This window comes from Narcine bancroftii, chromosome 3 (genome assembly GCF_036971445.1).
Source record: "Narcine bancroftii isolate sNarBan1 chromosome 3, sNarBan1.hap1, whole genome shotgun sequence".
Classification (NCBI taxonomy): domain Eukaryota; kingdom Metazoa; phylum Chordata; class Chondrichthyes; order Torpediniformes; family Narcinidae; genus Narcine; species Narcine bancroftii.
Genome location: NC_091471.1, coordinates 305,503,183 through 305,520,127, shown reverse-complemented (window position 1 = coordinate 305,520,127; position 16,945 = coordinate 305,503,183). Strand labels below are relative to the sequence as shown.

At 40.6% G+C, this 16,945-nt stretch overlaps 1 protein-coding gene and 1 long non-coding RNA gene across 3 annotated transcripts in view; one reads left to right on the top strand and one right to left on the bottom strand.

The window, feature by feature from the left end:
• LOC138759023 (lysine-specific demethylase 4B-like) overlaps positions 1 to 16,945 on the top strand; it is a 445,720-nt gene that overhangs the window by 293,615 nt on the left and 135,160 nt on the right. For both annotated transcript variants that reach the window (XM_069928806.1, XM_069928805.1), the window contains exons 9-10: positions 2,583 to 2,779; positions 16,408 to 16,643. In XM_069928806.1, the coding sequence (XP_069784907.1) occupies positions 2,583 to 2,779; positions 16,408 to 16,643 (433 nt within the window). The remainder of the gene's footprint in view (positions 1 to 2,582; positions 2,780 to 16,407; positions 16,644 to 16,945) is intronic.
• On the bottom strand, positions 2,209 to 8,795 carry LOC138759024 (uncharacterized). Its single transcript, XR_011354596.1, has 3 exons — positions 8,401 to 8,795; positions 7,276 to 7,337; positions 2,209 to 2,657 (listed from the first exon to the last, which is right to left on the bottom strand). It is a non-coding gene; the product is annotated as an uncharacterized lncRNA (long non-coding RNA).

Genomic DNA, 16,945 nt, shown 5'->3' with positions numbered 1-16,945 from the left:
ACCGACCCCTGCAGCCGGTCAGACCCTACCCCTGTATTCCCAGTCTTTGCCTTCTGCCAGTCAGCCAATCTTTTATCCATGTTAGTATCATTCTTGTAATACCATGGGCTCCTATCTTGTTTAGCAGCCTCACGTGTGGCCCCTTGTCTGGGGCCTTCTGAAAATCCAAGTAAACAACATCCATTGACTCCCCTTTGTCTGTCCTCATTACTTCCTCAGAGAACTCCAACAGATTTGTCAGGTAAGATCTCCCCTGAAGAATTATTCAGAGGTGATTGACTGATCAAGCAAGCTTGGGTGCAGGAAGAGCGGAGGATGAGAAATATTCACCAATCCCCTATCTATAAAATAAACCATTGGAGTTTTGTCCGACTGTAACACTTGCATCCCTTGAAGTTAATTTGAATGATAAATTCCATGGATGTAATCAACTTCATACTAAACACAATTATCTCTTTTTGTTGAGGCCAGCTGGTGATGCTCAAATCCCATCACTAGAGCTACAGAATTGAAATTCGTGTAATTGAAACAAAAAAGGCTAGATTCATTGTCCTTACTCCCTTCCCCTATTGTTCCCCTGACCTATGTTACCTACAACAGCAAGTTTATTCATAGGTATCTGCTGATGTTGGGAGGATCATCCCACTAGTTCAGCCATGCAATAGCTTGATACTGTCGAGCCTTAGACTTTTCCATCACAACCTTCAGTATGGGCTATTTCACTGGCAGGGCATGCCCACCAGAGTTGACTGTACATTAGATAACACAGGAAGAAGGGGCTTCATATTCCTTGATGCAGATTCTGGACCGCCTATACTCTTATGGCATTGGGTCAAAAGTAAGCAAGGAAACCACCTTTCACCATCTGTCGTTCTCCTTCAGCTGATGAATCAGTGGCTTTCCGTGTTGTTCAAAACTTGGAACGTGCACAGTGAAATACAGTGACTCAGTGTTGTCATATTCAATGACCATCATTCTGATGGCTGGCTGAATTACAATGGATGCAATTGCCATTCTGGACCCATGGTATAAAGGGGAAGAACCAGACACTAAGAATGTTCTCTCATACCTTTATGCTGAATAGGGTTATGTTCAGATCTAGAGTTCAGAAAATGAGGAACTGACTGTCCATCAACAGGTGTGAAATGGTGTTTCACTACAACTCATATTCGACTTATCCTTCATCCTCTTAATGCTATCATGCAAGGGAACCAACCCGGTTGATGAGCATACTAGAAACATACCTATAAATGAGGTGAAGCTGTAAAGAATGCTTAAAGTAGAAGCAACATGCAGCTTGACAGTAATGAGCAATGGATACCTCTCAACAATTGAAGCGCAAAGCAATGGCACAAGCCAATGGATAAGATCAGAGCTGTTCAATCCTGCCACACCCAGTCATGAATGGTGGTGGAAAGCGAAACAAGGAGCAAGCTTTATGAGCAGCACCATTCTGAATAAATGCCTGATACAGAGGTGCAAATAAGCATGAAACCATTTGAAGTTGATATTTGGTTACTAATTTATGAGATCAGCTGTAGAAATTTGTGTTGAAGAGCAGTTCAGTTCTGTGATAAATAGGCTCACCCTCCAACCAAAGCTTGTACCAAGATCAAAAAAGAACAACTGACCTGAGGGAATTCTTTTCACTTGGCCTGATTGATGAGTGAAGCTTCAATAAAGTTCAAGAAACTCAAGATCATCTAAGACCAAGCAATCTTTTCAGTCTCTCGTCAAATAGCATATTGTGAATGCCCTATATTATTAGCTATAAAAGCAAGGGTTTTTCCAATGAAACATCCCCAACTTTTGATCTCTTCCACCAGGAAAGCAAGGAGCAGTAGACACATTGGAACACCATCATCTGCAAGATCCATTTTGGATGATCTAATTTTAAAAATGTATTAGTATTTCTTCATCGTGTAGCACTTCGCCAGACCGACTGAAGTGGCTTCCTGTCACATCCTTCAGGGCAATAAATGATGGACATTAAATTGCCATGGCAATACAGGTGTAGCAAGGTGTCAAGTTTTTCTTTTTAATGGGTAAGTTGAGATCTAAACTCATGAGTGCAGTAACTAGGCAACCAGGCAGAGTACAGAAATAGACAATGGGTAGCAGGTAGTGCTTTTATCCAGATATAGTGAGAATGGTACATAAGTATCTTCAATACATTTGTCTTTTTTTCCTGCTCCTGAGACTGTCCTGCTTTTGGATCATTCTCTGCTCATTAGCACCATGACTGCTCTACTTTATCACAAGTTATTCCCACCATGACTCCTGTGCGTAGAATCTTTGCTGTTTGTTAAATCTTGTTTGATTTCCAGTTGAATTATAGCTCAGTTCCTTAAAATTCTTTTGAACATTTCTGATGGACAGCTATATGGAAATTGCCCTAAAGGCACACTGCACTATTAGACCATTAAAGTTTACATTGTTAATAAAGGATTTTACAGAAATTAAGCACATTTTTGTACACTGAAGAAGATACAATTTTATTTACGATTTGCTTGTGCTATGTTTTTTTTTACATTTGTTTTTCTTTCTTCTTCTCCTCTGTTCCCAAACTCCCATGCATTCAGTGTACTTGCAGGAAGGACATGGTAAAGATATCAATGGACGTATTTGTGCAACTCCTTCAGCCTGATCGCTATGAACTGTGGAAAAGTGGTAAAGACATTGTCATTATTGATCACAACAAACCAACTGCTCTGTCAAGCCCTCAGATGGATGACTGGCTGGAGCGAAAAGCTTCATTAAAAGCAAAATGTATTCGAAGGTAAAACTACCCCTTCATCCCTCTGACTTTCATCCAGGGAAGTCGATAGCAGTGTTTAGATGAATTTACGGCTGACCTAAAACACAAGCAGGCTTTACCTGCTGTGATCATGCGCTGGAAACTGATAGTTGTTCTTTGCTCCCATAATCTCAAATTATCTCCATTGTTAATGCCAAGATGCATTAACACCTGTACTATAAGGAAAAATCTTAATGTTTAAGTGCTTTGACAACTTGACTTCGAACTCAGAAGATCCTACCCTATTTAGCATAACTTGGTGTATTGCAAATTAATTTGTAATGTTCTCAAAAGGTTGTGCTTGGCTCTCCAAACACGCTCCCTTTTTCTAAATTCTGGCAGGTGCGCACAAGTAACCTGTGCCATACAGTGTGTTTTTTTTCCCCACATAATTCTTTTGTCTTTGGACAAAATCACTTAATATATGTTTTGGATCAGAGGGCCAGATCATGTATTCATGATGGGAATTTTAAGCATTGGTTGCATTCTTTCCAGTTTGTGGCATTGTGTCTGAGAGGTCATGCAAATAGAGTTGTTTTATTGTTCTTAACATAATAAAGTTTAGCTCCAGTTTAAAATATTCTTTTACACTCTTTTCCCTGTCGCTTAACAATGCATTCCTTCTTTATCAAATTGATTTGCTATATTATTGATGAAGTAGGGATATCTCAGAATTAAAAAAAATACTTTCCCCTGTGACCCAAAGTAGAAGTCTTATCTTGGAAAAATAGAAAAGTGAATTATGGTATTAGAATAATCAAATAAGCTATGCTAATTAGGAAAATGTCCTTGCATAAATTAGGCATTTCAATAATCTAATTGAAATGCTAAACTTCATCATAATGGATACATTTGAAGAAACAAATCAGTTGTAATTTACCAAAGATGGCTTTTGAATGACTCTTGCTGTTCATTAGACTTGCTCTTGCCTAATTAATTTGTGAGATTCTGTGAAGATGGTTGCTAAAAGTTGGAGTTCCAGAGTGTGTGGGCGCCTCCATGGGGAGAAAAACGTAATGATGGCAGATTAATCAGAAAATTCTGAGGGATGGGATCCATGGAACTTCGGCTGTGTGGATTCAGAATTAGCTTGCCTGCAGAAAGCAGAGGGTAGTAGTAGATGGAATGTATTCTGCCCGGAGATCAGTGAATAGTAGAGTTCTGCAAGCATCTATTCTGAGTTCCCGTTCTTTGTGATTTTTTTAAAATAAATGAAGAAGTAGAGGGATGGGTCAGTAAGTTTGCAGATGATACGAAGGTTGGAGGTATGGATAGTATAGCAGGTTTTTGTAGGGTAAAGACAGAATGCAGAGTTGGGTAGAAAAGTGGCAGATGAAGTTCAATCTGGATAAGTGTGAAGTGGTGCATTTTGGAAAGTCAAACTTGGAGGTAGAGTACATTGTTAATACAGTACAACTCCGATTATCCGAACTGGTTAGGACCAGGCCCATTTCGGATAAACTTTTTTCAGAGAATCGGTCATTTTTTAAAAAAACAGCCCAGTAACAACAGCAAATCACTTGTAACAGTGTTTAAACAACAACAAACAACAAAGTAAGGCTTTTAAAGCATTAAAATAATGTTTAATTCTCACCAAAACAATTGCTGGCCACCACCGATCACTGACACCTCCCCACTGATGTTCAATCTGGGAGCCTGAAGATCCTGCTCCTACCCGGGAGATTGAGGTCCCCTCTGCTGCTGGAAGCCTGAGGTCTGCTGCTGCGGCGCAGTTCGGCTCTACAAAATTTTTGGATAACTGAGGATTTTGGAGAATCCAATTTTAGATAATCGGAATTGTACTGTAGTAGGATTCTTAACAGTGTGGAAAAACAAAGGGGCCTTGGGGTCCAAATCCTTAGATCTCTCAAGGAGGCTACATAGATTGATAGGGTAGTTAAGAAGGCTTATGGTATGCTTGCTTTCATTAGTCAGGGGATCTGTTCAAGAGTCACGAGGTAATGTTGCAGCTCTACAAAACACTGGTTAGACCACAGTTGGAATATTGTGTTCAGTTCTGGTTGCCTCATTACAGAAAGGATGTGGAAGGTTTGGAGAAGGGGCAGAGGAGATTGATCAGGATGTTTCCTTGATTGGAGAATGTGTCTTATGAGGCAAAGTTAACAGAGTTAGGACTTTTCTCTTTGGAGCGAAGAATGATGAAAAGTGACATGGTAGAGATCTACAAGATTATGAGAGACTGAAATGGTGGACAGCCAGCACCTTTTCCACCTGGACGGCTGTTACAAATACCAGAGGACATCTGTATAAGTTGAGGGGAAGAAATTTTAGGGCACATGCCAGGGGTAACCTTTTTACACAGAGAGTAATGGGTGCCTGGAATACATTTCCAGGGGTGGTGGTACAGGCTGGTACAATGGGGACATTCACAACCTCTCAGACAAGCACATGGATGCAAGAAAAATTGAGGGTTAGTGGTGTGAGGTCAGGAAGGTTGAGATTGTATACTTCTGTAATGCTCTTTGTCGTATGTAATATTTATTTTATTCCCAGCAATTAAGACTGAAAGTGATGTCGCTTAGAGAGAGAAGTGTGTGGCAGTAAATAAAATGTCCATGCTAGTAAAAAGTAGATCTCTGCAGAATAGATGCACACTAATATTTCTGTCGCTATTTTAACGTGCACCTACCCCATGTGCACTGGGATTTCGTGTTATTTAATAGATATGAGGCGATATCGCCTCAAACCGTGCATCTTGGCGCCTCACAGTTTGGCGGGCAGCAACCTCCTTTGAAGAAGACCGCAGAGCCCACCTCACTGACAAAAGGCAAAGGAGGAAAAACCCAACACCCAACCCCAACCCACCAATTTTCCCCTGCAACCGCTGCAACCGTGTCTGCCTGTCCTGCATCGGACTTGTCAGCCACAAACGAGCCTGCAGCTGACGTGGACTTTTACCCCCTCCATAAATCTTCGTCCGCGAAGCCAAGCCAAAGAAAAGAATAGATATGAGTAGAACCAAAGGACAAATTATTGTTTTTGTGTATTTTGCTGAGGAGAGGCACAGGTTGATAGGCTGAAATGGCCCTTTTCTGTGCTCTATGTCTGAATTTAAAATCTTGGACAGCTCCTTGATCTTGTATTTTCCATGAGACTTTGGTACAAAAGCAAAGAAACATTATGATTGGGGAAAAAAGATCTTTAAAAATAAACATAGTCGAGGAAAGATCAAATCATTATTATAAATGAAGATCAAAAAAACTGCAGATGCTGAAAGTTGAATTATAAACAGAAAATACCTAGGGAAAGAGATAATTAGTGTTTTGGGTTGAAGAATCTATGTCAAATAGCTGCCTCATTGTTTAAGTGGAACATACATTGAACTGAGATTTAGGTGAAAAGCCTCCTTGAAAAACCTTAAAATTTCCATTAACCTATACCCTCGGTGTGTTTTGAATGGTGGAAGGAAACTAGAGCCCCTGGAGAAAACCCATAAAGTCACAGGAAGAACATACAAACTCCTCACAGACAGCGCAGGAATCGAACCCTGGTCCAGTCCAATGTGCTTGTGCTAGTGGTGAGAATTGATTATGCCTGTCTGAAATAAGAAGGGGAAAAGGGGGAGAGACAGAGCTGGGGGAAAGCGACAGGGGAAGAAGTGAGGGGGGGTGAAGTTTAACAAAAGGCAGAGAAGTTGATGTTAATGCCTTATTTTTGGGGGGGGGTGCCCAGTTGGAAGATGAGGTGTTGCTCCTCCAATTTCAGGCTGTTCTCAGTCTGGGAGTGCATGAGACCATGGGCAGATATGTCAGCAAGGGAATGGGATGGGGAATTGAAATGGGTGGCCACTGGGAGATCTTCACTATTGTGGCGGACTGAGCCGAGGTGCTCAACAAAGTGATCTCCCAATCTGTGCCCAGTCTCTTTGATGTAGAGGAGACTTGTTCATGCATACTTTCACATTTGTAAGCTTTCTCCCCGATGGGAGAAAACAATGTGTCCAAGGTGTGATGGGTCCTTCATTATGATGGCTGCCTTACCTAGGCTACAGGAGATGTAGATAGAGACCAAAGAGGGAAGTTTGTGTTACGTTTTGTGCTGCATTCACTCCTTCTGTAACTTATAATTTTGAGCTGAGCAGCTCCCATACTACGCAAGTAGACCTTTGATGGTTTACTTGTAGAAGTTGGTGAGGGACAAGGGGGATGTGCCAAACTTCCTTGGTCTTCTAAGAAAGTAAAGGCATTGGTCTGTTTCTTGATCATCGCATGCACTTATTTGCCCCAGAACTGGTCATTGAAACAATCTACTGTTTCAACTTCATTGCCTTTATTATGGACAGGGACATGGATTCTTTCCCTTTTCCTTAAGTCAATAACACACACTCTTTCTTGGTATTTCTTGCAAATTTAAGACAACAGCCAATCTACACTGTAAACAAGCCAATGTATTTCACAAATAAAACTTATAATAAACCAATTTATTTAGCAATATGAAAGGGTAAATTTACATCTCACCTGTAACTACATCGTCTTCACAGTTTTCACACTATATTGCAATGCTGCAGCCATGTTTTATTCTGCAACAAAAATAATGTTCTTTGTAAAAACATCATGTCGATCACAACAAAATGCAGCAGGAAAAAACAGGAAATATAACAGCAATCAATGCAAATACTAGGAAAAATACATTATGCAATAATACAGGTATAAATGTGAACTAAAAATCGAATACTTAAAAATTACTTAACATTAGATGTTACAGTTAGACCTAAATACAGGTATACCTTGTATAACTCGGTTTTGAACAGCGCTGGCTTTGATATAATGTAATAAGTCCCCATTCTGAGCAGTCAGTCACTGTCCCAGGCAGTCACTTTTGCTTGTGGTCACCATTCCAGGCTCTCAGTAGGTCGCTGTCCCTGTCCCAAGTGATCCTTCCCCGGCCTGTCACTGTCCTGGGTGGCCGGTCAGTCTCCATCCCAAATGGTCGCCGTCCTGGCCAGCCACCATCCCTGGCTGAAGATAACCCGTAGTGCTTACAAACCTAGAGCATTGGGCCTTACAGATGTGAAACTGTGATGATCTCCAGTCCCCACAGCATCTGCTGTCAGATCTGACTGATGCGTGACGCGCGTCCTATCCAGACCACGTCACCAAGATGCAAACAAATATTCTGACTGCTCCTTTTTTTCCTTACCCCCCCCTTTTTTCCTCACCACCCACTTGGATCTTTCCATTGTCCTTGAGGGGATGGGGGGGGTTGAATGGGTGGCATTGCCCACTTTAAGAATGACTATTATACTGTCATTGATGTTGTTACAAACTATTTTTGGGACTAAAGAGACTTTAGCCCTAACACAGGAACAGCAATGGAAAAATTCATCAGACAATGGTAAATTCAAAACAGTAGTTTTTAATAAATATTAATAACAGCATTTCTTACTTATCTATAAACTTAACTCAAAATTTAACCCCACTATCTGTAAATGTAAGTGTATGTGTATAATTGAAGTCCCGCTCTGAAAAGACAATTTTTAAAAGTTCAGCATCATTTTAGTCTTGCTTGAAGGCCTTAAAATTCTCAATTTGGAAGTAATTATAAAGCACTTTTAAACATTATATCTTCAAGCCTCTACTCACAGTGTGGCTATTTTCTTCCATGATGTATTCACAAACCCAGATAAGGGTTCAACAAATGTGGTTATCTTCTTCCATGATGAAGTCACAAACCAGACAAGGGTTAAATGAAGTGGCCATACACAAATAGACCCAGTAGAAATAGATAGCAAAATCAAAATCAAAGAGATACCAAAATGGCCTTCCTTAGTTCAATAATCACTAGTTCTGTGTTCCCTTTTTCCCAGGGGTAACACAACAATAGCACCAATTCTGGTTACTGTAGCTCAACCCTGTCTTTCAAACGGTGTCATCCCCTGTGTCACAGGGGTTTTGACTTCGTACTCTCCAAACTGAACTCTTCCAAAACTGAACTCAAAATGTCTGAATTCGGTAATATATTTCTCCAAATCATATGACCGTTAAATCATCACCTAGGCGAGTCCCAATTCTTGGAAACCACATGACCGTCAGTTTTATTTCTACCAAAATTCTATTCCTTTTTCAAAACCATTCCATATCCATAACAACCTCTGACCTCATCTCTGTTCAAGAGGCTTAAGTGGCTTTGATTAAAAACAGGTAGCTTCCTTCAGCAGCTCTTGAATAATTAAAATCCATTAGCTCTGTCTGTCCAAAACGCTGCGACTCCGAGAATGAACACTCTTCTCTGAGTATAATGGTGTATCTGTAAATGTACTGTGACCTGTGTGTGACCCTGTACCAGCCCACAACTAAGAATGCAGATACAATATTTTAACTCTATAATTTACTTTACTAAGAAATTTTTAGATATGAGAAATATAGTTTAACATTAAATTAAAGGTTAATACAAATCTGTTACAGGGAGCATCGTAGTGAACTCGGGAGCACTGGTGTTGAGTCTGATCATGGAGGAGACGTTACTCATCTTCACTGATTGTGGTCTGTTATAAATCAAGGATCCAGTTGCAGAGAGGGCCACTGAGATCCAAAGTTTGGGAATGATTTTGCTGGAACTATGATATTGAAGGTGAAGCTATAGTCAATAAACTGTCATCCAACATGGCTTTCCTTAGCATCCTTAGTTCCAGGGCCAAGTGGACGTTTGCTCTGGATCTATTTGGCTGATAGGCAAATTTAAGTGGGTCAAGGCTGGATAGTTGATGTGAACCATAACTATCCTCAAAGCATTTCACAGTGGTGGCTGTTAATGCCACTGGTCAGTAGTCATTTAGGTCCATGATCATACTTATTTTCAGAACTGGTATAATGTGGCCTTCTTGAATCGTGGCTTTTTGCAGGGAGAGATTAAAGATATCTAGAAACATGTCTGCCAGTTGATCTGCTCAGGCTCTCAGGACCCGTCCTGGGTCTCCACTTGGGCCAGTTGCTTATCACAGATTCACCTGCTGGAAGGCCACCCTCACTTAAGTTGCAGTGGACATGACTGTGTCACAACTTGCAGTGGTTGATGTGGATGTCACCTCCTCATTGCGTCTCTGAAGCAAGAATAGAACATGTGTATTCATTGGGGATTGTTGTAGTGCTGCATGCTGTGCTGCCTGGCTTTGCTTTGAACTTCACGATAGTGTGCTTGACTGTCATCGTTGCCATGTGTCCATAATGTTCTCTTGGTGCAGTACCATCTCTAGGCCTTTGCAAAGATCTTGTAGATGCCCTGATCTCCTGACTTGAATAGTTAATCAACTTTCCAGATCATTCACTGCTTCCAGTTGGGGGATATCTTTATTGTCTTCTTGGTTGTGCAGTCTTCCTGGTTGTGCAGTCTTCCACACACTGATGAAGAAGGCTGTGGCAGAATATTCAATGAAGTTGATCACTAAATACTTGAAAATGGACCAGTGCACTGGCATGAAGCATTTGTGCAGCGAACATTCCATATCCTTGGACCATCATTGAATGACTTTCACCATTGTATGGTGCATCCTTTGATTTAGATATGGGGATGAAGGGCAGCATGCACTTCATGGCTCATGAATTTTAACATGTAACCATTGCAACCTAATAAAAAAGAAATGACCATGACCAGTTGCAGATGCCTTTCCATTTAACTTCACTGCTCAAAGTGCCATTTGAGCTGTGTTCTATTATCGATTTTCTCCTTAAGAACCATTGAACGAGATTGCCACAGTATCCATATAATTAAAAGATCCCTGTCATTCACACATCTGAAATGGATGGAAAAGTTGTCTATCAAGTTTCAAAGTACCTATTACTTGATTGGTTCAAACGACTGTATCTGCTAAATTAACTGAACTGATTTATTCAACTATTAAAAAAACTGAACCAGAAACTCAGTAAAAATGAATTCATTTCATTTTTTTTTTCAAATTCTAATCTTGCAACAACTATAAAATAAGTTGAATAAATTATATTTTTCAACCTACTTTCTGGCACAATTTTTCTTTAAGCATTTCACCGTATATGCAGTTACAATAATGATAACAAATGTGAATAATAATGAAAATATTATTACTTTCCCATGAGGGTATTAGTTATAAGAAATACTTGATTTTTCTAAGTCGTGCATCTTTTTCCAAGAAATGTGTATCTCGGACAGCATGGTGGTTAATGCAACACCGTTTCAGTGCTAGCGGCTTGGTTTCAAATCCACCACTGTCTGTAAAGAGTTTGTTCGTTTTCCCCATTTCTGCGTGGGCGACCTCCAGGTGCTCTAGTTTCCTCCCACCATTCAAAAATGTAGTAGGTCATTGGGTGTCATTTGGCAGCACGGGTTCATGGGCTGGAAGAGCCTGTCTAAATTTTGAAAATAAGATTGTTCAAATAAATTAATAAATGGAAAGAGTTTTGCACTGTATTTCTTAATCATTTGCCGTTCATTGTTTCAGTCAGTGATAGGGTTGCAGTAATGGACAAATCACTGCAAATGAAAACTGGGAGCAAGGGTAGGAGGGTACATGGCCCGTCGAGTCAATTCTGCACAATAAACTATTTGTGTTTACAATTGCTTGATGACATCCTTCCTTGGGTCCATTGGGGTACTGTTCCCATATTTCTTGATCCCCTTAATATTTAGAAATCTGTTGATTGTACTAGGTGATGGAGCCTTCACAGACATTCCGGATGAAGGGCCCAGGCCCAAAACATTGGTTACCCTTTATTTCCTATGGATGCTGTTAAGTTTCTCCAGCATTTTTGTATATTACATAATACTACAGATGCAGTCTCATCAGGCCTTCCATAAATGCAGTAAACCACCTCTTCTGTATTCAAATTCTCTCTAATGATGGAGGCCAATAAACTATTTGTGTTTACAATTGCTTGCTTCACCTTTCAATATCAACATTTCCCAATCTGACACATGGTATATAAAAAAAATTGCACTGAAAGGGATTTACACATTATTTTCCATCTGTCATTTTTTTTAAAAACTTCTTTTTCTTTGGCTTGGCTTCGCGGACGAAGATTTATGGAGGGGGTAAATGTCCACGTCAGCTGCAGGCTCGTTTGTGGCTGACAAGTCCGATGCGGGACAGGCAGACACGGTTGCAGGGGAAAATTGGTTGGTTGGGGTTGGGTGTTGGGTTTTTCCTCCTTTGTCTTTTGTCAGTGAGGTGGGCTCTGCGGTCTTCTTCAAAGGAGGTTGCTTCCCGCTGAACTGTGAGGCGCCAAGATGCACGGTTTGAGGCGATATCAGCCCACTGGCGGTGATCAATGTGGCAGGCACCAAGAGATTTCTTTAGGCAGTCCTTGTACCTCTTCTTTGATGCACCTCTGACACGATGGCCAGTGGAGAGCTCACCATATAACACGATCTTGGGGAGGCGATGGTCCTCCATTCTGGAGACGTGAACTACCCAGCACAGTTGGATCTTCAACAGCGTGGATTTGATGCTGTCGGCCTCTGCCATCTCAAGTACTTTGATGTTAGGGATGAAGTCGCTCCAATGAATGTTGAGGATGGAGCAGAGACAACGCTGGTGGAAGCGTTGTAGGAGCCGTAGGTGATGCCGTTAGAGGACCCATGATTCGGAGCCGAACAGGAGTGTGGGTATGACAACGGCTCTGTATACGCTTATCTTTGTGAGGTTTTTCATTTGGTTGTTTTTCCAGACTCTTTTGTGTAGTCTTCCAAAGGTGCTATTTGCCTTGGCGAGTCTGTTGTCTATCTCGTTGTCGATCCTTGCATCCGATGAAATGCTGCAGCCGAGATAGGTAAACTGGTTGACCGTTTTGAGTTTTGTGTGCCCGATGGAGATGTGGGGGGGCTGGTAGTCATGGTGGGGAGCTGGCTGATGGAGGACCTCAGTTTTCTTCAGGCTGACTTCCTGGCCAAACATTTTGGCAGTTTCCACAAAACAGGACGTCAAGCGCTGAAGAGCTGTCTCTGAATGGGCAACTAAAGCGGCATCGTCTGCAAAGAGTAGTTCACGGACAAGTTTCTCTTGTGTCTTGGTGTGAGCTTGCAGGCGCCTCAGATTGAAGAGACTGCCATCCGTGCGGTACCGGATGTAAACAGCGTCTTCATTGTTGGTCTTTCATGGCTTGGTTCAGCATCATGCTGAAGAAGATTGAAAAGAGGGTTGGTGCGAGAACGCAGCCTTGCTTCACACCATTGTTAATGGAGAAGGGTTCAGAGAGCTCATTGCTGTATCTGACCCAACCTTATTGATTTTCGTGGAGTTGGATAACCATGTTGAGGAACTTTGGGGGGCATCCGATGCACTCTAGTATTTGCCAAAGCCCTTTCCTGCTCACGGTGTCGAAGGCTTTGGTGAGGTCAACAAATGTGATGTAGAGTCCTTTGTTTTGTTCTCTGCACTTTTCTTGGAGCTTACTCCTGACTATATCCTCTTCCGTCATCTTTATATCCTCCATCCTGTTAGCCATCCCACCACGTAATTACTGGTAATTCGAAATTCTGAATGGTCTGCAAGATAAAAGAATCTCGGGGATGAATGTGATGTGATATATGTACTCTGAAAATAGCTGAATACGTGGGGTTCAAGCACAAATCTCTGTGATATCCTACGTCACAACCCATCAAGCTGGAAATGTCTTGTTAATTCCTACTCTTTGCTTTCTACCTGCTCCACAATCTTTATCAGTATATTACCCTCACCTTCCTCCCCATGAGCACCCTTTGCTGTAATGTTTTATTTCTATCCTTGTTGAGGTGAAATGAGACTATCATATATTCAAGACTGGAATTGAGATTTTTTGCATTAAAGACTCAAGATATGAGAATGAGTGGAAATGGATTTGAGTTATAGGATTACCTTGGATCTTATTGAATGCCAGAGCCAGCCTGAGGGGGTAAATGAATATTCTTTTATACTTATGAAATACATTGTTTCAGAACAGAAATTGGGCATTAGATTTTAAAGTACGTGGTTGTGTCTTTTCCATAGGCTTCGCTTCTGTCAGTTCCTCTCCTGTTCAATCTCTTTGCTCTGTTTTTTAAAAAAATGCTATTTATCAAATATTTATTAGTATTTATATGCTTTGACAAAAATATGTGAAAAAAAATTCTTTATAGTGACCACCTTCTGTGTGAAGAATCTTTTTTTTAAATTTTTTATTTTTCACACCATAAATCACATTAGCCATGATATACACTATTTCTTTTTCACACATATACAGTGACTTTTTCTCCCCCCCCCCTCCTCCCATGCCACCCCCCCACCCCCCTCTCATCCATTTTAGGTATACAATCTAGGTTGCATTAAGCCAGTCAGACAATGTTGTCATTCAACAAAAATACACCAGAAATTCTACTGAGTCCATTCTTTTCTTTCCTTCTCCTTCCATCAACTTAGGTAATGTTTGTTCCCGGTAGGTTTTCGCTATTGTATTTAATGTAAGGCTCCTATACTTGTTCGAATATTTCAATATTATTTCTTAACCTATATGTTATTTTTTTCTAATGGAATACATTTATTCATTTAAGTTTAGTAGTTTCTTCCTTTTAATTTGGTTATGTATTCCATTAATATTTAAAGTCATATAGTTCAGCGTAGCCCTTTTATATTTTGTTTATCTTCTCTTTCCGTTTTTCCATCATTACCTTTCCTCCTTTTCCATTTCTGTTTTCTTATTTTCAACTCTTTATAAGACAACATTCCTACAACATCCAACATTTTCCTTATTCTCCTATTTCTATCTTATTTATCCCCAATCTCCCCTTTCCCTCCTGAGTTGTCCTTTATCCCTTGTCGGACAACCACATCTCCCCTCTCCATTTGGATTTGCGAATCCACTCGCAAGCGTCAACTGATTTTGCAGTGACCGCTATTTCCCCCCACCCCGCCCCCCCCAGAAAAGATTTTACTTTTCATATGTCACAAAGGTCACTCTTTTAATTCCCTCCTTATTCTCTCTATTCCATTACCTTCCCTTATTAATTCTTGTCTATACTATCTATATTTTCCTCTAAGTACAGATACATTCACGTATGCACATTGTCTCTATTCACTCTTGTACCTCTTTACCCGCATACATATCAATCATGATCATTTTTACTCTCATTACCCGTCTTCATCCCTCAGTCTATTTTTGTCTTTACCCACATACATATCCATCATGATCATTTTAACTCTCATTACCCGTCTTCCTCCCTCAGTCTATTTTTGTAATTGTTCTGCAAATTTTCGTGCTTCTTCTGGATCCGAGAATAGTCTGTTTTGTTGTCCTGGAATGAATATTTTCAATACCGCTGGATGCTTTAGTATAAATTTATACCCTTTCTTCCATAAAATAGCCTTTGCTGTATTGAACTCTTTTCTCTTCTTTAGGAGTTCAAAACTTATATCTGGATAAATGAAGATTTTTTGCCCTTTATACTCCAGTGGTTTGTTGCCCTCTCTTACTTTTTCCATTGTCTTCTCCAGTACCTTTTCTCTTGTAGTATATCTTAGGAATTTTACTACAATAGATCTTGGTTTTTGTTGTGGTTGTGGTTTAGAGGCCAATACTCTATGTGCCCTTTCTATTTCCATTTCTTGCTGTAGTTCTGGACATCCTAGGGTCTTAGGGATCCACTCTTTTATAAACTCCCTCATATTCTTGCCTTCTTCATCTTCCTTAAGGCCCACTATCTTTATGTTATTTCTTCTGTTATGGTTTTCCATTGTATCTATTTTTTGAGCTAGTAGTTCTTGTGTCTCTTTAGTTTTTTTATTAGATTCCTCCAATTTCTTTTTTAAGTCTTCTACCTCCATTTCTGCTGCTACTGCCCGCTCTTCCATCTTGTCCATTTTCTTTCCCATTTCTGTTAAGGTCATCTCTATTTTATTTATTTTCTCTTCTGTGTTGTTTATTCTTTTTCTTAAATCCTTAAATTCCTGTGTTTGCCATTCTTTAAATGACTCCATGTATCCTTTAATAAGAGAAAGTATATCCTTTATCTTGCCTTTCTTTTCTTCTTCTATTTCACTGTACTCTTCCTCTTCCTCTTCTTCTTCCTCTGGGTTGGCCATCTGTTGTTTCTTTGGTGCCCTTTCCTCCTCTTCTTTCTTGTTTCTATTGTCTTCTGTGGTCTCTTCTTGCTGCAGGTGTTCTGCAGCTGTCGTTGCCGGCTGTGGAGATCGACTCCCCAGCTGGTCCCCCCTCCCGTCGGTGTGTTTTTTTTCATTCGCATCGTGCATGCGCGAAGAATCACGCATGCGCGGTTGCGCACTTTTACTCGGCTCTGCGAGCCATTTTTGTAGTCCATTATTTACCGACCTGAGGGAGCGGATTTCTCTCTCCGCAGCGGGCCTCTTCGGACAGGTAAGGCCTTCACCTTTTTCCTCCTTTGTCTTCTCTTCCTCTCTTCTTACCGTTGCTTTCGATTTTTCTTTTTTTGTCGCCATCTTCTTTCCACCTTTATACTCACTTTTCTGTAACTTTTATTTCTGTGCCTTTGTGTTTTCCTTTGTTTTTCCCGACTTTTCTGGAGAGGGCTGGAGTTCACCGTCCGGCCACTACTCCATCACGTGACTCCTCCCCTGTGTGAAGAATCTTTATGTAACCTACCCTTGAATTTTTTAAAATTATACATACGTTGCCTCCATAAAACTGCTACAGGTCCCATCGACGAAGAACGCAGACAAGGAGACAGAAAACGGAAGAGCAGAAACCATCGAACGAATCTGCGATTGAAGAGACTGCTGGAAAAGGTGTGGCTGAAGATGATGTCAAAGTCAGGGAAGAGCACAAAAGAACAATAGACCCAGAAGAAGACAGCAAACCCAGCAAGGTTGCAATCTTGGAACTCGAGAAAGATGATCTCACAGCAAATATGTTTGATCACCATTTTTCAGGTGTGTATCCAAAATTTCTTTCGATTGTGTTTTTTTTATATGTATGTAAGATTCATTGAAAATTAACGGTGCTTGTAAGTTTTTTTTCTCCATTCGGGCACAATGAACATGGAGAATGTTTTCTCAGACTGCAATAAAGGCAGTGCAGTAAAGGTGCAATTGAAATGCGTGTTTTCTGGGCCCACTTTCTTCTACATATCTACTGCCATGCTGAAAATGGGCAGACATAATTAACCGAAGGCTACATGATAACTTCAGTCTGTTCTTCCTTCTTGAATAAAAATGTTTTAGTTGTCAGCATG